The 27,817-nt window shown below is 42.4% G+C and overlaps 1 protein-coding gene across 1 annotated transcript in view; it reads left to right on the top strand.

The window, feature by feature from the left end:
* The first annotated feature begins 3,296 nt into the window (after positions 1-3,296).
* The window catches only part of plekhh1 (pleckstrin homology domain containing, family H (with MyTH4 domain) member 1), a 59,680-nt gene continuing 35,159 nt past the window's right edge, over positions 3,297-27,817 (top strand). Inside the window, exons 1-2 of the mRNA XM_079573368.1 lie at positions 3,297-3,508; positions 20,788-20,959. Coding sequence (XP_079429494.1) covers positions 20,807-20,959 — 153 coding nt within the window. The 5' untranslated portion in view covers positions 3,297-3,508; positions 20,788-20,806. The remainder of the gene's footprint in view (positions 3,509-20,787; positions 20,960-27,817) is intronic.

A 27,817-nucleotide genomic window follows, 5' to 3' on the forward strand; every position in this document is an offset into this window, starting at 1 on the left:
GAGTCCTGATTTTGGTCTGATATTAGTCAAATTTTGATGGCTGGAGACCCTATTTCACTGGCCTGGAGACAAGTTGGAGACTCGAGTTGCTGCTTGTCATGGAGGTGTCTCCGAGACATCCCTTAGTGTCCAGTTTGTCTCAGTGATAAAGAACAGGTTTGATTTCAGCAAAGACTGCAAGGAGACTTGAAAAAATTAAAGTGGTCTCTGCGTGGTCTCTGAGAGGTCTCTCAAGCAGTTGTGTTGCAAATACCATTTGTTGCCTTCAACTGTGAGAGAGTAGAGTGTCTTTGAGAACTCCTTGGTATCCAACAGGTCTTGGAGACATTGCAGGGATGTCACAGAAATGGGTTGAGGACAACAGATAGTGTTTGCAACATTGCCAGAGCTGCTTGAGACCAGGTAGACCTCACGGAGACTATGTGGAAACTCAGTTGAAATCGGACCTGTTTTCAACGGGACTACCTGGAGCCATATATGTTGCCAGGACACATATCCGTGACTGCCGGCGACACTAGTCTGCAACTAGTCTCCAGGCCAGTGAGATAGGCTCTTTGTGTGCACGCAATCAGTACGAGTTACAGACTTCGTAATGTCTCTGCAACCCTCTCCAGTGAGATAGGCCCTTTAGTTTGGTTTATGTTTGGGCTTAGGTTAAGAAAATTGTCTAATCCCAATTCACCTAATTTTGGTTACATTTAATCACAATTTGGTCACATTATAGCAGTAACTCCTCATTCTGGTTTAGGTCTAACTTTAACAAGTTAATTTAGCTGTGGTTTACCATAGTGGCTTTTAATCCAGTTTCAATTACTTTATGCTCTTCTTAGGAGAAACTATGAGGAGGATGATCTTCTGTGTTGGCTGATGGGGGAAAATCCACCCACCCAGACAGCCCAAACCCAGGACCATCTTCAACTGAGGAACTAACTTTTAAACCCTTTGTAAGTAGAAGCAAGCCTTGATAATTGACGTTGTCCATTGATCTGATTCACTCTGACACTTCTCCAGACTTGCATCAACTTCACTTCATCACCAGTCTCATTTGGTCAAGAATAAAAGGCGTCTAGACCAGATCTAAATTGCCTCTCACATTTCTTTTATTGCGACGATAATGGTCCATTACCGAACCCCACACAGAGATTTAACTGCTGTGATTCTTGTAAAGCTCAGGGCAATAAACAAATGTTCTCTGCCTATAGCTGGTGTCATGGTGGTCTGCGCATTCTGAGAGCTCATACACCAGCTTGTAACATATAGGGGATTTGACATTTATGAGAAAAACCCTCGGGCCAGCCAAATCAGTGTGAAGACTGATGATGATGGGAAATGTACATACTGTAGATCTTGGAAAAAGATGACTGAGAATTCTCCTTAAATATTGATGTTTGGTGAAGGCACTTTGGTAGCTGTCCTGGAAACAAGTTAAACTTACAATTTTCTGGCAAGAGAATGAAAATTATGAAGTAAACCAACACAAACTCAAGACCAAAACAAAGTTAAGCCTGAGGGTTGGACCGATTTATGACCTGGGAAATGCAGAGTTTGACCTTTGTTAAAAAAAAAGTGTGGTTTTGGTCAAATGGACAAGAGAGTTTTTGTCTCGTGTCTGTAAATCTTTGCAAGTGCCTCTCCTGATGTAAAGCATGGAGTATTTCTTCGCTCTAATTTATAATCACCTAATAAAGATATCAAAGTAAAACTATAACAGGGTTTATACAAGCAGAACCATGACAAATGTAATTATTTTGACAAATGTTATGTTGCTGTGCTCATAACTGCCCCAACAATCAAAAACGTAATCCGGAACTACAAAGCTCTGCACACCAGGTTAACAACAGCTTTTTTCCTGATCGACTTTTCAAACTCAATAGACAAAAAGGTTAAAATTTTCTTAGGCTTTGGTTTAGTGGAATTGGATATTTTTTTAAGGTATTTGGAGGATTAATATTAGTCTCTTCGATGACATCTCGCAATGCCATATTGTTTACAGCAGCGAACCCCCCACTTGTGCAATGTTATAGTATTGCACAAGAAGCAAATGTGCAGTATAAAACCACAGTGGAAAGTGCAAGTAGCTCAAAGTGCACTGTCAAACATTCATTCATAAACATAAAATACAGTGTTAAAAACAAACAAGCCACATAGTGGTCAGCTGCTGTTTCTGCTGTGTGCTACCCTCGACCACAATTTTGATACGGTAAAAACTGTTGAACAATGTCATAAGTTTTCCAATAAATTTAGATTTAAAGGGACTATACAGAGTTTAAAACTGTTTAAAAAAAAGTTATAAAAAAGTTATGTATTATTATTTTCCTCCCCTACATGTTCCAGCCATGTCCTAATGTATAGAATGAGCTCAGCACAACTGACTCTAAAATCCTGCACTGTCTCTCAAAAAGGTGTTAATTCGGGTCCGAAGTGCCGTCATGCATGAGCTTAATATAGAAGCTGCAGTTACGCATAAGACCTGAGGTGGCAGTAGTGAGTATAAAATGACGATTTTATACTTAATGCCTGTTTTTTGAATCCACTGTAATGATTGTTTTGATTTTGGCCACAATTCATTTACAGGAACAGGCCGCCGTTTTTCCATACGGTGATATGTTCTTACCTGAGTTTAGACGAGTTGATGCGTACCTGTCTGGTCTTTGTGTCCGTGGAAGAGCTTGGTCGCTTCTAGGTTCACCCCGTTTGGAGCTATAGGAATATGCTGGGAGAGGCTAATTGGCTAATTAAGGCTGCACTGCACTTACAGTATAACCTGTTGCTTGGATCTCAAACTTCTTACACCAAGAACGACCTCATGAAAATATTGTAACTTTCAAGTGTCACTACCTCAAGATGAAATTAAAACAAAACCAAGGCCTGAATCTGGTTGAAATTAGTCTGAACTAAACTGACTTTGCAGTCTATATACCTTGTGGTACACGGCAGTTTGAGAGCCATTAGCCTGGTCTCTATAGGCAGTTTAGCATCCTATTTAATATCTCACCCGGGTCATTTTAGTCAGAAACATTTAGCACGACTCCCCCTCAGCCCTGTGTTTACATCCCTGAAGAAAACCCCAGCAGCAGCTAAGAGTGTCCCGTGCAGCGCGTGTCGTGTGCGCGCCGTGAGGGGGCCGGACCCAGCGGAAACCCGACCCCGCATCGGGCCTTTTAAAGCAATATGGGATGAGTCTGCTGAATGGGGCAGCGAAGAGTGGACGTCCCAGTGCAGTCTCCGGGGCAGAGGAGAAGGACACGACCGAGAGAGGGAGAGAGAGAGAGAGAGTGAGAGAGAGGGGGGAGAGAGAGAGAGAAGCTGCCGGGACGCGAGACGTGAGCGGCTTTTTGGGGGTGGATAAAATGAATGAAACGAGCGCGTAAAGCAAGTTGGAGGAAGTTATGAGACGTGTTGCATCGGGATACCGGCGAGGGTGAGCAGGAGAGCGGACAGACAGAAAGAGAGAGAGAGAGTGAGAGAAACACCGAGGGGGAGGACGGACAGACAACAAAGTCACAAGGTAAAAGAACCGTGACGAACCGGGTGCATCGCTAACTCGGTCTGTAGCTAACTTTACGCACGTCGCTAACACGCTACTTTCCTAACGCTGCCGCTTTGAAACTTTTCCAAGTTTTCTTTTCTGCTGACGCGGGTGTTATTAAAAAGCTAACCCCTCGCCTGGGGACTGAGCACACCTGTTCCTCGTAGTCTTTTTTTGGGCTAAACCATTGGCCATAAAGCTGGAGCCCCGGGACTCCCTATCATAACGGTGCGCTGGTGGTGGATTTAAGACCTGGGTAACGCTATCAAAACATCTGTCCAATTAAAGCGAGGTGTTTGGGGAGTTTGAGTCCGCCTGCTGGTTAAGGGCTCTCGCCATGGATTGTAAAGATTTTAAAATGGGCCGTATTTCAGCGGGAGAATCTGCAGAAATTATTATTGGGGTCCATAAATCAGCTTGACCCGAGGCGGCAGGAACCATTAGGGGGGGGGGGATGCAAAGTGCACCGCTGCTGCAGAGCCGTATTGTGAATCTGCTTTGTCTTCACTTCATATTGCCATGTTGTCACCACAGCGTTTGCATGATTTATTCCATTGGTCTATTTTTTTAATCACTCATAAGTGACTTTCTGGGCAAGTGTAAGACATTGTTTCGTGCCGGCAGTTGGCTATACAGTGTTTATGAACTGGGTTATCCTTATAGTTTATGATGCTATATAGTTTTACCCTCCCATTGGGCTTTCAAAGCACTTTTTCCTTTCACATTAAGAGGTGGCATGACAAGTTGTCTTGTCCAAGGACACAAAAGCGTGCTACTGCCACACTTCTTGGATGCAGTATTTGACATATTTTGAGTGAACTACTTCTCAGTATGGCTTGTCTCTTTGGCTGCACAAACAAAAAAAGAAAGACAAAAAGAAAGTCGCCACCTATATGTTGTGATCTGCCGTTGCTGCAGTTGGTCAGGTTTAGATTCAGCAACACCAGGGATGTCCAAACTATTTTCATCGAGGGCCGCATATTTAAGTGTGTAAGGTGTGGAGGGCCACAGATTAGCGGTCAATGTGGGGAAAGGGTTTTCAAGTCATGTCCCACATCTTGAGCTTGGAACCTTAAAACCAGCTCTTTTCCACAGGTACAATTGTGTAGAACAATGAAACTTGTCATACAAATGCTATCTCTTGTGATGCATGCCAATTCAACAAGAAGCCTGAGGGCCACCAAAAATGGGTCTGAGGGCCGCATTTGGCCCCCGTGCCCCACTTTGGACACCCCTGAGCAACACCATAGCTGCTTTTCCACATGCAGGCACGTGTCAGTCGAATGGTTCTTTTACCCGCTTCGTCGAGCTTTTCCATAACAAAGACCAGGGCCAAACCGGTCTGACCAGGTATAGGTTTTGGGACCGACCTCTGGCTGTGGCCAAAGTGCGCTAACCCGTGTCTGATGTGACGTGAACAGACTGCTGGCCTCTGATTGGCAACGAGAGAGTGGACAGCCCTCAGTATTGGTCATGCGGATTTAATATTTCACGACATCATGCGTCTGTTCTAAAACGGGATTTTGCCGATATTAGCATTTAGCCGCTGTTAGCGCAGCCTTAGCTGATGTTGCCGTAGCATTCGCATGTAGCTCACCTTCATAGTTGTATTTAGCGGTTTCTTTTCTGTTTTAATACAGCTTGGCACCTCTGAACGATTCCATAAGTCCCACCAGAAGGCAGTATTTGTCCACATTTGTTCTCATCGCGGCTCTAAAAAACTTTTAATGACGATGTGTACAGCATGGGGCGCAGCACACAACAAATGTGTGTGTGCAGTGGAAACAGAAGTGTGTGCGAGGTAGAGTCGATACGTGCACGTGCTGAATGAAATCAGCTGACAACCTGAACATCCTGAACGACCAGGTTATTCCATCAATGGATTTCTTCCTCCGTAATGGCATGGTTTAGATGACAGTGCCAGGATTCATCGAGCTCCCATTGTGAAAGAGTGGTTCAGGGAGCACGAGGCATCATTTACACACGTGGATTGTCCTCCACAGTCCGGATCTTATCCTCATTGAGAATGTTTGGGATGTGCTGGAGAAAGCTTTGCACAGTGGTCACACTCTCCCATCATCAATGCAAGATCTTGGTGCAAATTTATGCAACAGTGGATCTTTTCACTTTGCAGAAGCTTATTGAAACAACACCACAGCGAATGCGAGCTGTTAATCAAAGCTGAAGGCGGCCCAACCACATTATAGAGTGTGGGCCCTTTATTTTGGTCAATGTAGTTGACACAGCATATGCTTTATTATAATCACTGATTCGGTTGTAATAACTGATATAAATTGAATACATTTCTGCCTATGATCGTTTTTCCTTTTTATTTGATGTATCTTTAGCCAGTTCAGTTTGAGATGAATTGAAATTAATCTTAATTTTTATCTTGATTGTTAATTTTGTCAAACCTTGAAACCTTTTTGAATCTCACAGGTCATTCTTGTGTAGTTAACTCATTTACTTCTGATTACTGTCTCTTTTGACCCAGTCCTGTGTTTGTAATATGGTGCTGGGATACAGAGCCCATTGTGGAAAAAAAACATCTACAGTAAGTATGATTTTTCTGTCAAATAAGCCAACTGTGCATATTTTTAGGAGCATCAGCATTTGATCAAAATATGCAGCTTTTATGATTGGCTGTTTCTGACTGTTCAATTTGCGATTTCCATTCAGTTGTGATTTATATTCCAGCCTCAGCTTCTGGTTGACATTTGGGTCCACTTCTTCCACACAGCACCACTATTGTACGCATCCATCATTCTAACCGAAGCTGACACGAACACTTCTCAAAATCCCTCTCTCTCTCCCTGCCCTCTTCTCTTTAGACCCGGGGCTGGAGTATACTCTTTCCTGAAACCCGAGTTGTGGCGGTTTCCCCCCAGGGTTTTCCTCCTCCGTCGCTCCGAAAGTCGAAAGCTCAAAGTGCACGGCGCGGGCAGGGGACGCGTGTTTACACCTCCGCTCAGGAATGCGCGGCTCTTCGTAATGAGGGTGGTCAGTGTGTCCCGGCCTGTGGTTAACCTGAGACTCGCAGGTCTGCAGATGGAGCAGATAGGAGCGGAGGTGAGGCGGTGAGCGAGGGGGCGGGGCGTGAGATAACCAGACAGTCAGTCAGAAGAGGTTGGCTCAGCTTTTTTCATGTACAGTTATAGTTATGCATAAGCTTCTGATATATTCTGCAATATGAACATTTATAAGTCAGTTATGTTCTGCATGAAACCTTTGCCTCAGATGCATGCTTAAGATGGATAACTTGATAAATTGAAGCTCTGCACACCTAAGAAGGCAACAGGTGAATAAGAGAGGAAGAGGTAATTTTATGTGGGGAAAAAAAGTTGATATTTGTGCGTATTTGACCTTGTAGTGACCCAGCGGCTATAAGAGTGGTCAGCCTTAACTAGGGCTGTGCAATTAATCGAAATTCGATTACGATTTCGATTACAACAGTAAACGATTACAAAATTAGCATAATTTTTTTTTTTTCAATTTTTTTTTTGAAAAGCAGACTTGCGTTATTTCAGGCCGCTGGGATTATTTTTCCTTCGCTTTTCACCTGCCATGGCTCATGCTTTTGCCTGACATAAAAACAAACGGCGCTGTTGCTGGATTTTTGTCTTTTTTCTGCTGGATTTTTGTCATTTTTTTGCTGGATTTTTGTCTTTTTTTCTGCTGGATTTTTGTTTTTTCTGCTGGATTTTTGTCATTTTTTTGCTGGATTTTTGACACTTTTTTGATGGATTTTTGTCTGACATAAAAACAAACAGCGCTGTGTGATGAATGATGTCATCAGGCCGCGCTGCTCAGTTTACTTGCGCAGGTGTGAGGGCTGGCCAGCAGGGGGCAGGTGCGAAACAGGGACCTCTCCTTAATCAAGGCAAACTTTGTCATTTTTTGCCTGGATTTTTGTCACTTTTTTGATGGATTTTTGTCACTTTTTTGGTGGATTTTTTTAAAGGCAACAAATAATCGTTTGAATAATCGTGATTTCAATTATGACAAAAATAATCGTGATTATTATTTTTTCAATAATCGAGCAGCCCTAGCCTTAACTTTCGATCATGGTAGCCTCCACCAGAGCCGGTGCTGGCCCTTTTCGGGCCCTAAGCAAAAATCCAGATGGGGGCCCTACAATAGCATCCCATGGCTATTCGACAAAGAGCGAATCCCTTTACGGTCAAAAACAGTTCCACTTTACTGCAGTGCAGGGCAGAAGTGGAACATACTGACCGCAATTCAGGCCCTGCCCCCTGTGTGAGAACCCCTAACCACTAAGCCACTGTCAGACTGGGCAGCTAGGACCACCATAGTCTATTACCCCCACTTTTTAAAATGGCAAATGGCAAATGGTCCCATTCTCTCACTTCTGGTCCCTGACCCACAGTTTGAGAACCGCCGGTTATTTCTGTCTGACCACTGAGAATTAGCCTGTGAGTCGCCCAATTCGTTATAGACTGCACATTCAGAGAACCAGAGTTAAACTACTGTCCTGATGCTCCGCTAGAGACAATAAGAAGATAGTTTAAATGAGAGGTCGCTGGGTCTCTACACTACACTGCATAAAAAGTTACATAATGCACCTTAAACTTGAAAAATAAAGAAAAGTGCTCTGGCACGGTCTAACTTTTTTTTGTTTGCTTTTTATTGCTGAAACATTTCGGTCACACTGACCTTCATCAGGCTTTATATTTTATTTTTCTGAATGTGGATTAACAATGGGATTTAAGGATCTAAAATGAGAAGTCTTTGGGATGGATCCATTTAAAATAGTTGTTCAAAAGCCTTTAGAGATTTTTTTTGAAGAAGCCGGGTTTCTGCTCAGCTCGTGAACTCTGCATTTGTGCAAAATTGCATAAGAAAGTGGCAAAAAATAAGATGCATTTGTTCGCAAACATCATGTGACTATGTAACAAAGTGCTTCTATTTAAATGCCATAACAATTAGAGTTGAGATTTGTACAATATCATCTGCACAAAAAAAAAAATCCATTACAGAAATCACATGCATACACTTTTGAAGGTAAATATAATAATAATACCCTTTAAAAAAAAAAAAAAAAAAGTCCCCATCAAGTTTGTTTTTCCCTTTAAACACTGGATACTGAATTGGAAAGTTAAAACAAAACCTAAAACTGCCATGGATTTAACATTGGTAATAATTATAGCCACTGGGAGTGTCCATAAAAAATGCTATAGTAGATGTCCTTTATAATGAAACATAGATAACACATTTGTTATAACTGTCTGCTGTGACATTTAAATCTATGGCCGTTGTTCCACTCATATTTAACCAAAAGTACATCTGTGATATACATTTCCCTTCCTAATCCGCAGGAAAAATACGGTATAGTAGCACTGGGACCTAAACCCTGCTCCCCGTAAGACGTTGGACTGGACGGGGGCTGACAAAGGTCCCAGCATTAAAACTAATGGGTCCACAGTGTAAAAGATAAGTCCATATATTTAACATGTGCTCTATGGACCAGCTCTGAGCAGTTCATTTTTCACAACTTAGCGAGAGTATGATGGAAATATTTGAGTGAACGGACACTTTTTTGCCTCTGAGATTAACAGAGAGTGGATATGATGAGGAATAGGGATGATAAAGCAGTGGGAGTTTTGTGTCAACTCCTTAGGTATTATTTCGATGAGAGGTCGATATTTGGGTATTTCACAAGATCGGCTATCGGCTGATGTAAGGTTGGTATCTCAGTAATCGAAAGTAATAGAGACTTCCCTTGTTTTTCATCGGAAAGAGATCAGAGATAAGAAAATCGGTCTGAAAATCAGTTTGTACACCTCGGATCATATTTTATATATTTATAATTTTGGAACCATAAGATATTGTATTTCTAAATTCAGACTATGGCGTAACCTTTTCGAAGGTGCAATGTGAGATATTCCAGCTCTTGACCTGGTGCATTGAGTGGGCTGAGAGCGGATCATAGGCATAGGCTGTACATCTCTTTCTCGAGACACTGGGCATGGACAGTGTTTGACTCACGGTGGGATAAACAGTAAAATAATGTGAGACTGCTATAGGAGAGCAGCAAAACACGCCTTAATTTTTTCAACGTTTGGAGCAACGTCCTTATAGGGACTATACAGACTACACATTATGTATTTTCCTCCCCCTACATGTTCCAACAATGTCCTAATGTGTAGAATGAGCCCAGACCTATTCGCCACAACTGCCCCTGAAATCCTGCACTATCACTCAAAAAGGTGTTAATTCGGGTCCGAAGTGCCGTCATGCACAAGCTTAATATAGAAGCTGCAGTTACGCATACGGCCTGAGATAGCAGTAGTGAGCATAAAATCATGAACTTGCATCTAGCCCTTTTAAAGCAGTACTAAGCAACGTGTTTACCTTAATAAATCCTTTCCGTTGTCCCTGTGGGGGTAATACCACTGTTTATGGGATGATTGGAGGGTCTTTTATCTCCCCCTGGTGTCTCTGGCCAGAAAACCATGTTTGCAACTTGACTGCCACCGGTCCGGAGAAAGCAATACACACTAATGGAATCACGAAGAAGAAGCTAACATGCTAACGGGCAAAGCTAACTGCGGGCTAATGTCACTTTAAACAGTATTTACAGCAAAGTTTGAGTGAAAAAAAATATTTCCATTGTATAATTGGATGCACAGTAACCCTCTCTCCCTTCGCCTTTTCTGTCAGCGTAGTATTTACTCTCCAAGACAATTAATAAGTTAAAGAATCGTAACTTGCTACTACACCTGCAGTTGCGCTTATGGCCTCTAGGGGGAAGAGTTACCTAGTACTGCTTTAAGCCTGGTGGAAGATTGGGCACCGGGGACTTACTGTTTTTCTGTTTTGGAATCTGCGGATTTTTGTCTTTCAGACGAGCTCCTTCTGAAATACTTACCAAACATGAATGTCCTGAACAAATCAGCGTCTCGAATAAAGCGCCCCCTGCTGTTACAGTTCAACACTGAGACATTTTACAGTTTAGAAGCCAAAAATATTAGAGGTGCAAATCGGCTTCGGCATATCGGACGACCTCTCATTACGATCCCCTTCCAAACGTAGCATGCACGACCTTTTGCGACAAAGTTACAGTGATTTTGTCCTTAAGTTTCTCCTGATTTCCACAGTAAAATCAGATGAGATTCAGCATGACGAGGAATAATGATCCAGCGAGAGTCTTGTGTCACCTCAAACGGGATTATTAGAACTCATATCCAAAAGGAGCAAAAATGACGCTGTGGATCACCTACGCAGCTGCCATTGAAAAACCACAGTGAAGCATTTTCTGACCCAGATTCTCTCCCCTCTGTGATCAGACAGGATGCCAAAATAATGGAAATCATGGAGTGAGCAGTTGCACTCACACATCGTCTTCGTATAACGCCACGGCTGAGTTTGTGTGAGTCAAGAAAGGGTTTCAAAAATCCCCAAATCTGGCGCCAATTTAGTCCCGTTTCCTCCATTTGGCTATGACGACTTGTACCTCTTTTGTGGTTAGTTGAGTCTTTTGTGGTTGGGTTCCCTTTCTGTTTTAAGACTTTCAAGTTTTTTACAGGCCTAGACTTCATCTCAAATACAGATTGGTTGAAAATATGATCGGAATTGCACGGAAACCATGGATAACAATGGATACTGCTTTTACACACTCTTGTTTGTTGTCTTCCACTGTTCCTGCTGTCATTTGGTGAAAACCCTTCTCTGCAGAGCTGAGGCTCCTCGATCCTCCCTGACGTCAGCCCGAGCAGCTGCTCCTCTGTCGGCTGTGTCTGTTTAAGTGAATACGTGTCCGCAGCCGTCTGTTTCTGATCATAGAGAGGGAGAGGCGCACATCTGGGCCCGACGTGTCAGAGTTATGACTGAGGGAAGAAGGAAGAGGGGGAGGCGGGGGGGGGGGGGGGGGGGGGGGGGGACTTGATTGGGAAGGTAATGGGGGGAATCTTTGGAGAATTGACATCAGGCTTGTGCAAAACCTGACACACTATATTTTCATGCAAATTCCTTTGTTTTTAAAGGAACAGGCCACCGTGTTTCCACACTGAGATAAGTTCTTACCTGAGCTTACACGAGTTGATGCGTACCTGTCTGGTCTTCACGCGTGTGCTCAGTCACGCAAAAAGACCAAGATGTTGTTAGCATTTAGCCTCTCTTCCTTTCCTCTATGGACCCAGGCTGACGTGAAGTTAGAAGCGACCAAGCTCTTCCATGTTTTCCCTATTTAAATGCGGTTATTGTATGGTCGTATAACCATTGTCAGTGGGTCATGATTCACAAGCCTTTTCCATGGAACATTTCTTTCAATATTCATGGACTAAAAGAGGTCATAAACAGTATTTTAGTTAAAATGACTTTTGCCCAGTTGTTTTCATCACAGTTTCAGCTTTACGTGCATGCATATTGAATACTATTCAATACTTATTCAAATGATATTGTGTTACAATAGATCATTAAAGGGGCTAGACGCAAGTTAGCCACTCTGGTGAGTATATGGCTTCATAACTTAAAGCAAAAGTACAGATACCACTCGTCAAATATTACTCCAATACAAGTGAAAGTTGCTTAGTCTTCATTTTTACTTAAAGCCACACTGTGTAGAAAAGAACAGTGTAGAACAGTTCTGGAGTGTTCGTTACAATGCCTTTAAAATGCAGCCAAATCAAGCAATTATACTAATGTAGTGGAGTAGCGAGTACATTTATCTTCCAAATGTAGTGAAATAAATGTTCTCAACAAAAATACCACTCAAGCAAAGAACAGATCCTCAGAAATTCAACTTAAATACAGTTCTTCATTACTGACCACCTCTTGTCATGCCTATAGGGGATGGTACGCCCTTAATAAATCTTGAAATTTATCAGCATTTAGATATTGTATTATGCTGAATATAGGTATTGTATATAGTGTTCAAATGGCTAATAACCAGGTGATTACCTCAACAAATATCCAAAATCCAGCTCACAAACGTTGAATATGAATGACACATGAATGTAATCTGAAGCCCAGCATCAAAAGCTACCCCTGTCATGAATTACCGCATTTGAAAACATATTAAATGATTGCACAGTGTCATCTGGTTTCACAGTAGCAGTAGCTTCACCGCCGACCAGTTTCAAATTGCAGTCGGCCCGAAGAATGTCGGAGTATAGCTGTCGAAACTGTCACTATTGACCACATTCTGCAACTCCAGAAGTTCCCCCTGATCTGTTTTTGGCTGCGTTTCTGTTCGCTCTGTCCTCATCGTGTGCTCTGGCTCCTGCCTCCCTTCGGCGCGATGGAAGCGGAGACGCTCCTCAGAGGCTCGCTGTCAGATCTCTCTACCCCCCCCAAACGCCTCACCATTTTGGGCATGAGCTCCTCCGCTGCAGCCCCTGTGTCCGCGGTGGGTGGCCTGGAGCTTCCCAAACAAGGACGGCTGGAGTTTGTTTGTGCTGTGTTTGGTCTCCTCCCACCTGGACGTCTCTCGCTCTGCCAGACGCTGGAGAGGAGAGAGGAGAGTAGCATTTATCTGGCTGGATATAACAGCTGAGGCGGCGGTGAGAAATTGCTGACGGAAGGTAGTGTAATGTCAGGGTAAAAATAAGAAAAGGACAGCGCTTTGTTTACCCCGTCCCCTAAGGCTCAACGCAGACTATATAGGCTTTAAGTCACATGATGAAACCTGCCACCTGCCGCTCGAGTGGCTAACGCAAACAAGTGTCACGCTCCAAATATGGTGATCTGCTCAGACTTTGGAACTTTCGAACTCAAATGTTGTCAGATAAGGCACCTGCGATTATGCCGCACAAAATACAGTGTCTTTTGAAGTTGATTTGGACACCTAAGGACTGTGTTGGTATTCTAACACTGGGGTTTCCAAACTTTTCTGGCAAAACCCCCAAAAAACAACTCGGGACCCCCTTCTGTAAAATGTAATAAGCATTTATGATAATTCAAGTTGCAAAACATTAAAAATCTGGTTCAATTATGTTAGTTTGGATACTGTGTTTTGATATTTGGCTTAAATCAGTACTAAGTGACTCATGCCCCTTGCGCCACTGCAGGTGTTGTAGCATGTTACAGTTTTTATTAATTAATTGTCCGTGAGAGTAAATACTACGCTGACAGAAAAGACAAAGGGACAGAGGGATATTGTACATCCAATTACACAATGGAGATAATTTTTTTCACTCAAACTTGGCTGTAAATACTGTTTAAGTGGTGCTAGCCCGCAGTTAGCTTTGCCCGTTAGCCTGTTAGCTTCTTCTTCGTGATTCCATTAGTGTGTATTGGTGGCTCCGGTTTGGGAGCAGGGAAAGCTGCAAGTGTGGTTTTCTGGCCAGAGACACCAGGGGGAGATGAAAAACCCCCCAATCATCCCATTAACACTTGTATTACCCCCAGACGGACTACGGAAAGGATTTATTAAGGTAAACAAGTTACTTAGTACTGCTTTAATTTCACTAAGGGTGTTTTCAATCAATAATACATCAAATTCAATGTCAGAAATGTAAAATATATTGTCTCTAAATCATCTTGCGACCCCCACTTCAGTGTCCCGCGGACCCCACTTTGAGAACCCCTCTTCTAATACACAATCTAATATATGGTTGGTTCGCCTTTAGCTTTGACTCACTGTGGCGTTGTTTCAATAAGCGTCTCCAATGTCAAATGATCCAGTGTTGCATTCATTTTTCACCAAGCTCTTGTATTGATGATGATGGGAGAGTGTGACCACTGCGCAAAGCCTTCTCCAGCACATCCTAAAAGATCCTCAATGGGGTTAAGATCTGGACTCATGTGGCGGCCAATCCATCTCGTGCTCCCTGAACCACTCTTTCACAATGTGAGCCCGATGAATCCTGGCTTTGTCATCTTGGACTTTGCCTGCGCCATCAGGGAATAAGAAGAGATCCATGTATGGAATAACCTGGTGTTTCAGGATGTTCAGGATGTCAGCAGATCTCTTTCTTTGGGCACATGTTGCTGAACCTAGACCTGACCAACTGCAGCAACAACAGATCATAACAGTTAGTTACATCTAGGTGGACACTTTTCTTTATTCTTGGTCAGGAAGTGTGTTTTTTACCTATGTCTCCATCTCCTTAGTCAGTCGTCAGTAACATCCCTCCAGTATTTGCCTCCTCAGACTGTCTGTTTCCTCCTCTTCACCACCAGGGCCTAGAATTTCATACTTTCCCCCAACAAATGCATCGTACGCCTTCCTCCGTGCATTGCTGCCGCCTTAAACCAGGGTCCTGGGTGTCAAAGAACTACACTCATTTGTCACTACTGCTATAAATATGAATGTGTAAGTGTATTTAATGCACCACAAACAAGACACCGCATGCTGGCGTCACCGCAGCCCAAAGCATCCTGACCCAGTGAGTGTTTTTAGCTCGTGTTTACATCTTCGCTGTAACAAAAGCCAGCTTCACGACTCCCACATCTCCCCTTACAACATGAGCTCATCTGCTCCAGCTGACGCCATCTTTATCCCCCCCCCCAAAACCGAAAGACCTCCTTTAACCTATTACCCACAACTTTTGACTGTAAAACATTTGGCCGTCCATCACGGGTCCTGGCACAGCTCGGGTTAACAACAAGAGGCGAGTAACTTTTAAGTACCTGCTAAGGGAAGTGTGCAGGGAATTAGCGTCGCGGTGAGGAGCGTTGGAGCAGCAAATGGCTCGTTCGCATCCAGCTGTGATACCTCCAGGGCTGACCCGGACAGACAGGAGTGTTTAAACTGTCTCGATCCCTCCATTTTCAGGTTAAAGTTAAAACAAGAGAATTTGTATAGTGATATTATGACTGATGCATTGTGTTCGTGAGTGTCTTGCCCAAGGATAAAAGATAAAGAAAGGAGAAAAGTAAAAAAAAAAGTCTTACTTGGTGGAGATGAAGAGCCAAATATTCAAAAGCAGCAATGTACACATGATATTGCCGATGGCACAGTTTGAGGGGATTTGTTCTTCATTCACACACAGAGGTGGTAAACTATGTATGAAGCCACAGTTTCCCCTGGGGCAGACTGACAGAAGCACAGCTGCAAACATCTGTGCCAACGGCCCGTCCCATCACCACCATCATGCACTCACAGACACAGACATCAGGCGCATTGAGTTGCCTTGTGTATGAAATGCACAGTATAGATAAAGTCGTCTTGCATTGCCATTGATACTGGTCTATTGTACATGTTTTTAGTGGCACGGACACAGGGAGAACATGCAAACTCCCCTGTCTGGGAATCGAACCCGAGACATTCTTGATGTGAAGCACGAGCAACACTTTTTTCTTTGAACGCTTTCAGGGATCAAGGAGGACTCAATGTGACATCAAAATTGTCATGATATTATTTTGATTTTTTCGTTTTACACCATCCGTACTATTAACCTCTTAACCCCTTAACCCCAGCCTTAACCGAGCACACTTTCTCCAGTTCGGCTTTACCCAAATCTTAAAGCTTCTTGACTAGAGCCACCAGCCTATTGGCCAGAGTTACTTTTTTGTTGCTCTTTTTATGCTTTTTTCAAGAAGCTTTATAAATGCCACACTGGACAAAGAAGCTCGGTTCAGGTGGGGGCTAAGAGATTAAAGTGATAGTCTGTAAGTTTAAATATTTTACAAATGTAGTAGATTGCACTATAATTGACTGACTGGGTCTGCAATTTGATGTAACATAAGTCATATTAAATAATCATTCCTGTCTGATCTCAGCAACAGAATCCATGGTGCTTTGACCAATGAGAAGAGCTTTCCTGTGAACCAGACAATCAGGAGGGGAGGGGAGGGGGGGACTTGTTTACGTTTACAATTTGTCTCATTCTCCTCATTTTAATGAATTACAAGTAAAGCTTCATTGATATGAAACTAAATGAGACTCAAATTTAAGTTTTTCACATTTTAAGTTAATAGTATTCCTTTAGATTGTGTTATACTATATATATTATACATACTATGGCCTTTTCAATATCAATAGTTTGTCACCTATAACAACAATTCGTCAATCACTAATGTCAAGAACTGAGTCTCTATTTGTGACCGTTTAAATCGGGATTTCATTTGATTATAATTAGTCGTGTTACTCTCCTGACGAGTGGCTTCTACTTTTGAGATAAAAAAAAATAGATCTCAGTGAGTCATGACTAAGGATAGCTCTGCTCTAACCGTCCCGCTGCTGCGCTGAATCCAGACTTTATTTCCAACGTGCCTCGGAGCAAGGCAAGCCCAGCGTCTGCCCGTGTGCAGTGTCCAGCGGTCTCTGGTCTGGACTGTGTAATCTGTGAGTGAAGCCTGTATTTATGAGAGCGGTGATTGTAGGGAGCACGGAGCGTTTGGACGTCCGCTGTCTGCCTCTGCGTCTGTGTCTCCTACGCCGAGCCTTGAAGACAAAATGTAAATAGAAATCAATTGTGCCGCCGCATACTGGCTACTTTGAGGTGGTTTTATGTTAGATATCCGCACCAGTTAGCAATGCGGTCATACTTTTGTTGCTAAGGGACACAATGAAAGTATGACCACAATATCCTATGCATGGGTTTCCAATGACATCACACATAGTTCTGGCAGCCATTTTGAATACCGTAGAAGAAGAATTATGCAGTACTACAACATGCAACAATACTGTATCTCCACTCAGGATGAAAATGAAAGACAACTGATTTAAAACATGGCCCCAGAGATGCACGTTTATGTGAAGAAACCAGTGAGTCATTGTTTAAGCTGCTCTATGCGTTAGCATGCTACTGGTTAGCATTTAGTTTCACCAGTATAAATAAAGTATACAAAACAAACAGCTCAGCTCTGACCTCTCCAAGAGAAAGCCCTGACCCGGCACTGGATAAGGCGGAAGAAAATGAAAGGAGGAATGGATGAACTGGAGAAAATGCACTTAGGAGGGTAAATTGATTGAAATTTGTAATTTTCAATGGTATTGAAAAGTCATTAATTAGGGGACCGTAGGCAGTTTAAAAATGTTAAAATTATGTATTATCCCTCCTTACATCTTCCAGCAATGTCCTATGGTGTAGAATGAGCCCAGACACAACTGTCTCTAAAATCCTGCACTGTCACTGAAAAGGTGGTTAATTCAGTCTGAAGTGCCGTCATGCACAAGCTTAATAGAAAAAGTGCAGTTACGCATAAGACCTGAGGTGGCAGAGTGAGTATACAATTACTAACTTAGCTTCCCTAGCTAGCCCCTTTAAATGTCATTGAAAAAGCATTAAATTGGAGTCAAGCTGTCATTAAATCGAAACTTCTTGGAAAATGATACCTTCAACTTGACTATTTCTCCACAAATACAAAAAAACTGGCGTCATTCAGGTGCAGTTTTGGCTTAAATTGTTCACTATTTATTCCTCAGAAGTTTCCCGTTTTGTCTAATTTGCTTCTGGATGACAACATTTCCCCCATGTTCTTCTGTTTGTGTTCACACACCTTTAGATCTTTTTGTTTGCGGCATTAGAACAGCATTAAAAAGCATTCAATTTGACTTCCTGCTCCCGTATAAACCCTGTTCTAGACATATTTAGCATTTTTTTCTCACATCGTTACAGACCAGAGAATTCCCTAGTGCTCGACTTAACCATTGGTGTCTCTTGATTTAAAGCTTCCCTCTCTCCAAAAGCACATTGTGCACGCTTCTTTGTCGCCGCGCCTTTCATCTTTTCGCGTAACCGGACTTTATTACTGGGTCACTCGGAGAGGACCTCACCCTTGTGTCTGTGCGCTGAACCCGAACTAAACCACACTCCTCAGGTAAAGATAACCCAGTTTCCCACAGTCCTCAAACGCAACACTCACAGTCCGGACACATTCCTTTAGCCTTTTGTCCACGCTCAAAGGTTCTCGAGAGGGCTTCAGGAGTTTGGAAACATGTCTAATTGGGATTGTGAAAATAAAATATACATGGTGTGTTACTTGGTGTTAAAAGTTTGTGACTCGCTGACCTATATCCCTCCTCTCATCTTAAAAAAAAAAGGCACTATTCTTTGCATTTTCTGTGGGGATCCCGTTACGTCCCTGGCCTGTAATTAAGAATGGATTTGGGGGCTGCAGAGGTTTAAGGGGGAGATGGGCCGAGGAGGTAATTTGGCCCAAAAGAAGCAGAGAGCGTGACCTGCTTTGTGTCACGGTTGAACCCTCTCTGCACGGACACAGGCCTCCCGCCGGGCTGTGGGGCTGTGTGTGTGTGGTAACGGGAGAAAACTGTGGGAGAAAGGAAAGATATACCGAAATGTGAAAAGCATTTAAAGAAAACACAACTTGCACAATGCACTCTCACTCTCAGACAAGGAACACGAAACTGTCCATTTAAAGCCCTCGATGGGAGCAACATCTGGGCACGTTTTGGTTGAAAACAGCTCCTTTTTCTCTATGACAGTACAAACAAAATGCCAGATCTTTAAAGGGGCAAAATATTCCAAAGCGGAACCACATGAAAATGGCCAGTCTTGCTCACGAACTCCTCAGTTCAATGGGAAAAATAAAAGCCAGTTTATCAACTGCTACTCTCTGTCAAGGGAAACAGTGCCACTTTAATGGGTAAATATTCAGCCTGATTTAACATGCCCAGCATTAGGCCAAATTTAAGATTCACATTAACATTAGCGATAGCAGCCAGTTGTTTATCTTGTGTTGAATGAATAATGAAAATTTATGTAGGTTTGTATTTTGCTCTCACAACCTAGAAAACAATGTAGGCTTTATCATGGGACTATGCGTTCAAAAGTGTGTTCATCACAGCACCATTGATTTGTCAGAATGCCTTTTATAGCTCCTTTAGAGCATGGTGTGCAGAGGGCAGCTCGAACCAATTCATATCAAATGTTTAAATTAGGGGATGTTGCCTGGCCGATGCTGATATGCACCGCTGATATTTTTAATCAATATATTTGTCTATAATCCTGTGTATGATCCCAAACGTAAACATTTTGCAGGGTTTTTTAAAATTAGATTACTAGACACTTTAATACACCTTATGTGTGATGTTTTAGCTCTGTGATGAACAGAACTGAAATAAATGACAATCAAAAACTTGTATAAAGTCACGACCTGGACATTTCATATATTATTGCATTTCTTTTGTTTTTCTTTTTTAGTCCGAGGGGGTGTTTCATAGCGAAGCTGTAGAGCCGACACTTCTCTCTCGCTCTCTGGAGCGCGTTTGACAAAGCACAGCGGCTTCCCATGGGCGGATCGAACCAGTTGAGATTTTAACGTTTCTCCGAGTTTTTAAAAGGTTACAATCGGTCCAAGGACGGCAGAAAAACATCCAGTTTAAGTCTGGAGAGTCTGATGAAAGGAGAGCGTTTCATAAAACACACAATATCTCCGTTTCTAGAAAAAACTGATCTGATCAAAGCTAGCCTCTGTTTAGCTTAGAATTTCTCAGGAACCGAGGCACGTAGAATACAACGGTTTTCACCTACGGAGAGCTTTGAGTCTCACCTTTTTAACTAGCCATACCATGTGACCATAGCTATAACATAGAATACAGCACTTTTGGAAATACAGCTTATTTCCAAAATCTCCATGTGTTAACTGCAGAAAGTGTCAGTGTTGAACTGTGCCAGCAGGAGGCGCTTTATTAGGGGCATAGGGCTGATTTATTCAGGACATTCATGTTTAGTAGGTTCTTCAGTGGGAGGTGTGTGAACAAAAACATGGACCTCTTTCCAATGCAAAAAACAGGAAGTTGCTATCGACCTTTAACCGATAGCCAATATTGTATAATCTCCATATATCAGGCCAATATATGAGTCCACCTCAAGTTTAAGCGTAAAATAGCAATACTGAGTTCACCCAAAAGGATGTCCTGAAGCCTCAATCACGCAGGAGATGTTCACTTTAAGGAACATTTTAAGTGCCAGTGAAGTTTCCTGCAGTTAAAAATGCAGGGATAAGTGTTAGTCATTTGACAGGCGGCAGGCAGCAGAGAAAGTCATCCGGAGCGTCAGTGCCACTTGTTTTACTGTTTAGTCATGAGTGGCGTTTGGCTTAGTCAGGGTGAATCATGGGAAACGCGGTCCGTAAAGGTTAAACCACTTCACTCCTCGCAGCGGAAACAGCTCTGAGTAAATAAATAGAGTAATTACGGACGAGTTCATGGCAAGAGTCAGAGCCACATCAAGCGCTGCGCCCGTGTGCCAAAGCGCTGTTGTTCTTCGGCCTTTGGCAATCGAAGAACTCTTACCACGCTGGGACGAAAGCACATCAGGGAAGGATCATGGACATGTAAAATATGTTTGATTTTCATTTGCTTTTCCCCTCTTTGTCCTCTCCTCCAGGCGGGTTCTGCCCTCCACCATGGCCGAGGTGCTGGACAGTGGTGACCCCGGGGCGGTGGGCGCGGCGGGGGCGTCTGGGGTGGACTGGCACAAGCGCTGCCTGGCTCTGGAGATGCAGCTGCTGCGCTTCAGGCTGCAGGCCGGGAAGATCCGCGAGCTGCTGGCCGAGAAGGTGAGACATGAAAGAGTCGTCAGGAAAATGGACCAAGTACAGAGTGTTGAAATGCGAAAGATGAATATGTTAAATGAGTTGAATTCAGAATAATGATAGTTGTTTTGCCTATGGTTAAGATTTTGTTGTGTATTTTGTGTATATTTCTGGGATGTTTCTGACTTGTTTGAATACATTTTCTCTTATATAAAGGCCGGGGTGTCTAAACTTTTCTCATTGAGGGCCAAATGTTGAAGTGCATTCATCTTGGAGGGCCTCAGCTCAATGGTCAATGCAATGAAACATTCAACTGGGTACATTTAAGATAAGATTTAAGAAGTTTTAAGCATCTCCCACACCTTTATTTAGGCTTTGAACCTTATGCCAGAATTTAGTTTGAAATGTTTTAATCATAAAGGTGCATTATGCAACTTTTTATGTGGAAAAAAGCACTTTCGATTTCGGTTTTCACTGCTGGCAGACCCCCTACAAAACAATTGATAATGGAGAGTTGCAGAGACCACCATAATCGAAAAGTAAAGGGACCATGCTGACCACTCATTCAGCCGCTGGGTCACAATAAGGTATATTACGCACAAATATCATTGATTGATTTTGGTGTAAAAAGTAAAAAGTACCATCACTAGTGACGTGTGCCAATTCAACAAGACGCCCGAGGGCCGTCAAACATTGGGCCTTAATTGGTTCCTGGGCTGCACTTTGGGCACCCATGTATTAAAGGGACAAGATGCAACATGTCATTTTTATACTCACTACTGCCACCTCAGGTCTCAGGTGTAACTGCAGGTTCTATATTAAGCTTGTGCATGACGGCACTTTGGACCCGATGTAACAACTTTCTGAGTGACAGTGCAGGATTTTAGAGGCAGTTGTGGTGAATAGACTTTAGTACATGGCTGGAACATGTAGGGGGAGGAAAATACTTACTTTTTAACATTTTAAAGCTCTGTATAGTCCCTTTAAGGCAACATATTTGCCAAGAATGTTTATGTTCGTATTTCATGTGAGGAAAAAAAAGAAAATCCTACATAATCCAATGTGTTCATTCATAGTTTATTGAGAATCACACAATATAAATAAATAGTATATAAGCCGATCCATAAAAAGTGTTTCCAAACTTTTGACAAGTACTCTACATACAGTATATTAGCCAGGAACCATAGCTGCTGCTTTAAAACAAAGTTGATGAATAGAGTTGTGTGATACTGTTGCGTTCTGTGCTGAACGTTACTCGTGTTCTCGCTTGTTCCTTCCACTGCAGGCTGAAGTAATTAAGAGCCGTGATTCAGTCCACAGGCAGGTGAAGGCGTCTGTGTTTACCACTGTGGAGATCGGTCTGGAAACATCTGTCCACTCACTCGAATAAATTGTGTAAAAAACGTGCGCAGGTTTTAATCATCTGTCCATTCACTGGAATAAACTGGAGCTCGACAAGGCGGTCACTGTAACTGAACATTTGCACGTGCTGCTCATTTTGCACTAGGGCAAACACTTAATGACCCCCTGAGTGGTCTTGATGGGGTTAAATAAAGGTCAATTAAACAGAAAATTAAGTTGAAGATAATTATAGTGTACATAAATCATGATCATCAAGGTCATATGAAGTCAGGGTTAAGTGCGGAGCCACATGTCCCTGTTGCTGTCTGTGTTTTTTGACTGAAGTCCGTCCTCCCCGTGTTACTGCTGTTTGGAGAGAACGGCTTCACGGTCCGGCACTCTCCTCGGCCCTATCAGGAGGAGCGCTTTAGACACTGACCCACTTTGGAATGGAAAAACATCATGGCAGCTCCTCTGTGACGTGCCGCTGGTCTCCCCCGTCCGTGACTGTGCTGAGGACTTTACCAGGACATTACGCTTAACAGGGCCGGACAGTCCATTGGAGCTGATTGGGATTTCTCTGACAAGTGTTGAATGTTGTGTACCTTTGCAGTAGAAGACCTGACCTCCGTTCTGCGCATCTGAAATAAAATACAAAATATTTATGTAAAAAAATCAATAAGCAAAGTCACAGATGATGTAAAAATAGCACTAAAAATCCACTTTTCCATATAAAATGTGTGTGTGGGCTGAAATAGTTACACAAGACATGAAGGACGCAGCTCTTTAGAAGTAAACAAACAGCTAGCTTATGAGCTAAAGACATTTCAAACCTACACATTTCTCCTTCTGAAACACTGAAGAGGCACCAAGAGTCGCCCACACCTGCAGCACAGTGGAGGCGTCACAAGAGGCGCTACAGGAAACAAAAAAGGGACAAACGGGGGAGGTATCCGGGCAAGACTCGCAGCTAAGCCTCGCAAACACTTCTATCTCTGCTATTGTTCTGACTGATGTTCGTTCACTGGAGAATAAGACTTACAAGATGGGGTGTATTCGCTTTGTTGCGCTCTTTCCAGAAGATAGTGGAAGACTGTTGTGGAGCGGAGGGAGCTGCGCAGGAGGAAGAGGAAGGAGGAGGTGGAGGAACAGACAAATCGAGTGTTAATGGCTAAGCAAATGTTTTGAAAATGTGAGTGAAATTGAGGTTTCTCACCAAAAAGCATTACATTATTCAAACTATGGGAAAGGTTATGGCCAAATGAAAATTGAAAAATGAACACAATAATCCCATGCATTACAGAACTTGTTTGTAGAAGTCCATACTACAAGGTTAGCAGGTTTTATGCCTAATAACAACTCAGCTTCTGTTTTAACATTCAGATTGAGAGTTTGTTGCTCCTATGGACAATACTGAAACCCAAGCACTTTATCTTTAATCTTCTACCTGCACTAAAGGTAAACAGTGAGTTATCTAAAATAGGATCCATCCAGCAGGAGATGGTTAACGGTCTTTAGGCAAGGCTTATGTTATCTTCAGTGTATCTCCCCTTTTATCAGGCTTTTAAGATTCCTCCCTAAAACAGAGGAACCCACCACCGCAAAGCCCCGAAGCTTTACCCATTTTCATCACACGACTAGAACTACAGTATAGATGTTCGAACCAACCCATTTCACTTATGCTTAGGGTTAAGGTTGGGTTTCTTATGGGCATTAATGGGAATTAACAGGGAATCACAACTGAAGCAATGATCACCGTGTGATGAAACAAAATCATGATATGAAACTTTGCCGTTTGTCCCACCATTATAAAAAGAGTATAAAGCAAAATTTAGGTTTCGGGAAGTTCTGTTTTGATTTGACATGAAGATATGGAGCTTCACACTTCTTCTATGGGTCAGGGTGCAACGTCACGCAAAGGCATGTTTTATGGTTCAAAAACATAAATTGTGGGTAGCTAATAAGCCACCAATTGTTTATTCAACATAAAAAGAAAAAGTGTTTTTAAAAGCATTTTGACAGGTATTAATAAAGTTTAAGTCCCCTTTGAAGGTTTCTGGAAATATATTTTTTCCACACCTTGTTTTAGTCATTCAAAAATTACATTCGATTTTAGAAAAAGGCGCAGACCTGTTCCTTGGCAGTGAATTTAAAGTTACACCACATGAGATTTCACCCAACAAACAGAATAAAGTACAAGCATTTATTTTATTAGAGATATATCTTATTTTATCGGGACGTCTCTTGCTCGTCGCCATGGAGACGTCGACTACATGCAGACAAATGTAAGATTCAATTAGGTTAGGTCCTCAAAATCCACTCTTTGATCAGCCATTGCAAAAATAGCCTTTTCTCTGTCATTAGTTTTGTATTGCTGGAAACGGTATAATCCAATGTTACGCAGTGTCCCTTTAAGTGATATGAGGCTCATGAAGCTCAGTTACCAGCTCTGCCTACACGAATGGAACGCGTCCTTTGCGTTTATTTTTCCATTTTAGTCACTTTGGTCTATAGCGTAACTGATTGTTGGTCTATATTGGGTGTTGCTGACAGCCGGGGGGCCTTAAGTGCTAAGTGAGTCGGACTTAGAGTTTACTTTAGCCCCTGACAGATGGAGGAGGCCGACATAACTGCGGACCGCCGTCTCAGCACTTCGGGCTTAATAATGAATCCAGGCGCACAGGCGGACAGGAATAGAACACTTGCATCGTGCTGTAAGTGTAGTCTGTGTTTTGACTCGAAGATTTTCACGTTTCGACTCTTGAGAAGGTGTGCCGTGATTGTTGCTTTTGACACGTGAAAGTCTCTACGTGGTTTTGGAAAAGTCGAGTTCAGGTTTTGTGTTTGATTTGTCTGTGATCTCAAACATTTCTTCGCTTCTTCCAAGTAAAAAAAAACATATCTGTAATGGTATTTAGCTTCCTTTACAGATCTTTGAGACATCCTATCCACTTTATTTGCGCCGATTTGTGTTTTCTTGAGCTTGCGTCATAGAAGGAAAACAAATCCATCCTTCCATGATCAATCAATTGGAAATCCTGACCAGCCTAGTCTCTCACTCCTTTCTGTCTTTTCTTTACATAGGCATCATTTTGTATTTTAAATGAAAGTCTCATATGCACAATATGTCCACTTTAAGTGCATGTTAACACATTGAGTGCCAAAACCGGAAATAGTTTTTGCTGGGGGTTTTTAAATGATGAAACTAGACACTCTAATGCAGCTCTGTGATGAACAGAAGTGAAATAAATGACGATCAAAAACTTCTGAAAAGTCACGATCTGGACATTTTATAAATATTATTCAATTCAATTTTTTTTCTTTTTTTCTTTTCTTCTTCCCATGAACAGATCTAAACAGTTGAGATTCTAACTTTTCTCTGAGTTTTTCAATGGTCAAAATCGGTCCAAGGACGGCTGAGAAACATCCTGTTAAAGTCTTCAATCCGAGAACCAGGATGTTTAAATGCACACGTGATAAAAAGCGATCGATCTGCGGCGACACGTGGTGTTTCAAAACGTGTCAACAATGTTGTCGTTGAAAATTGACTTGAAACTGAGATATTTAGGCATTTGCTTCTTCCCATAACGTTAGTGTCCGTTCAGAGAGGAGAGAGGAGTTCATCAGAAAGGAGAGTGTTTCATAAAACACCCGTTATCTCCGTTTCTAGAAAAAAATCTGTGATCTTGATCAAAACTAGCCTCTGGTTAGCTTTCTCAGGAACCGAGACGTACCGCACGTAGAATTAAACTGTTTTCACCTGCGGAGAGCTTAGAGTCTCAGCTTTCAAACGAGCCACAGCATGTGTCCATAGCTATAACATAGAATATGCTGTGGTGCTACAAATATCATGAAAAATGGTCTGGATTGTTAATTGTGATTAAATCCCAAAAACAGAGCGGCACTCAATGTGTTAAGGCCAGTTCTTGCAGCCTTTTTCTGACATATGGTTGTCTTTATGGACATTTCAGGAGGTACTAGGATGAGACCATGTGAGAAAGCTGCTAGACTCCTTTGAGGAAAATAGAAATTCTAGCCTTAGTGTATTTAACACAAAAGTTGATGTAAACTTTAAATGAGAAACATCACATTATAAAATCTCCAGCAAACAAGGCTTTCTTCCGAGAGGTTTTGCCTTGCTGTAAGTGTCTCCTTTCACTTATGTCTCCACTGTCATTGACCGATCACTTGTGTCCGACGCCAGGGCTCGTCACTCTTCACAGAAACCAATGTCACCGACCCTTTTCACATTCACTTCAGCCACAAATTCTCCATGAGCACTTGCTTGGTATTCACGGCTATAGACTCATTTTGACTTGTGTCGTTGACCTTTACTCAGCATCCGAGTTCTTTTTCTGCTTTCGCTAAGGCCAGCGCTAATCTATGTGCAAATGTGGTGCGCCATGAATTCTGGAATCAGAGAGGACTTCATGGCTTAAGGAAAGAGAACAGATTGACACAAAAGATTCTGCTTGCATCAAAACCTCTTTATTCTTGTTCTGAAATGATTGTAATGGCAAAGCTTGTGGACTTGTGAGTCTGGACTGGACTGTGTGAGATTTCAAAAGAAGGACCTCTCTTCAGTTTGAGAGAAATGTTGCGACTAAAGTTTCCTTGACAGATGTGGAGAGTGCAGTTGAAGGATGGAGCGCCTTTGAAATCAGAAGCTTGAACAAAGGCTGACGTAGGCCTGACCTCACATACCGGCATTCTTCTCCCAGCAGCAGCAGCAGCAGCAGCAGCAGTAGTAGTAGTAGCAGCAGCACCAGCAGTAGTAGTAGTAGCAGTAGTAGTAGTAGTAGTAGTTGTAGTAGTAATAGAAAACAAATTCCATTGCACCGTTGTTGTAAAATGACAATAAAAGCACTGGTGCACAGGCCCTCACACTGTTGCAATGTATTCTGTGACTCTGTGCCTCTGATACATAGACATTAAAGGTGCATTATGCAACTTTTTATGTGAAAAAAAGTTGATATTTGTGAGTATTTGACCTTGTAGTGACCCAGCGGCTGTATGAGTGGTCAGCATGGCGCCTTTTCAATCATGGTGGTCTCTACAATGCTACAGGATCAATTGTTTTGTAGGTTTTCTGGTGAGAGGGTCTGTCAGCAGAGAAAACCTTCCAAACATTAGATTTTGGAGCGTCCTAGAGACCAAAATCGTTGGTCAATGTCTCGGTATACTAGTTTATTTTTACTTATGAAATTCATTAGGGTAGGAGGAGCATGTCCATTAAGAGCCATGTAACACCTTTAAAATAAGGCAATCATCTATAAATATCTGATAACTATCAAAATCCAAACTTTAATAGCAGTTTTTCCAGCAATATTTTTCCAGCCCTGTGAGAGAACTGCTGTTGTGATACTGGACACACTAGGGCTGTCATGATAATTACTATATAGACTTCGTTCAATAAGTGACATTTTCTTACAGGGTTTATACAGGTTGCAATTAAATGTTAATGAATGTAATAAAGTGCAGAAAAACAAGCCTTCATAACTTGGTCTCACTCACGTTTCGTCTTAAAAGCTTGGGGCCTTG

This window comes from Gobius niger (genome assembly GCF_951799975.1).
Source record: "Gobius niger genome assembly, chromosome: 16".
In the NCBI taxonomy this organism is placed as follows: domain Eukaryota; kingdom Metazoa; phylum Chordata; class Actinopteri; order Gobiiformes; family Gobiidae; genus Gobius; species Gobius niger.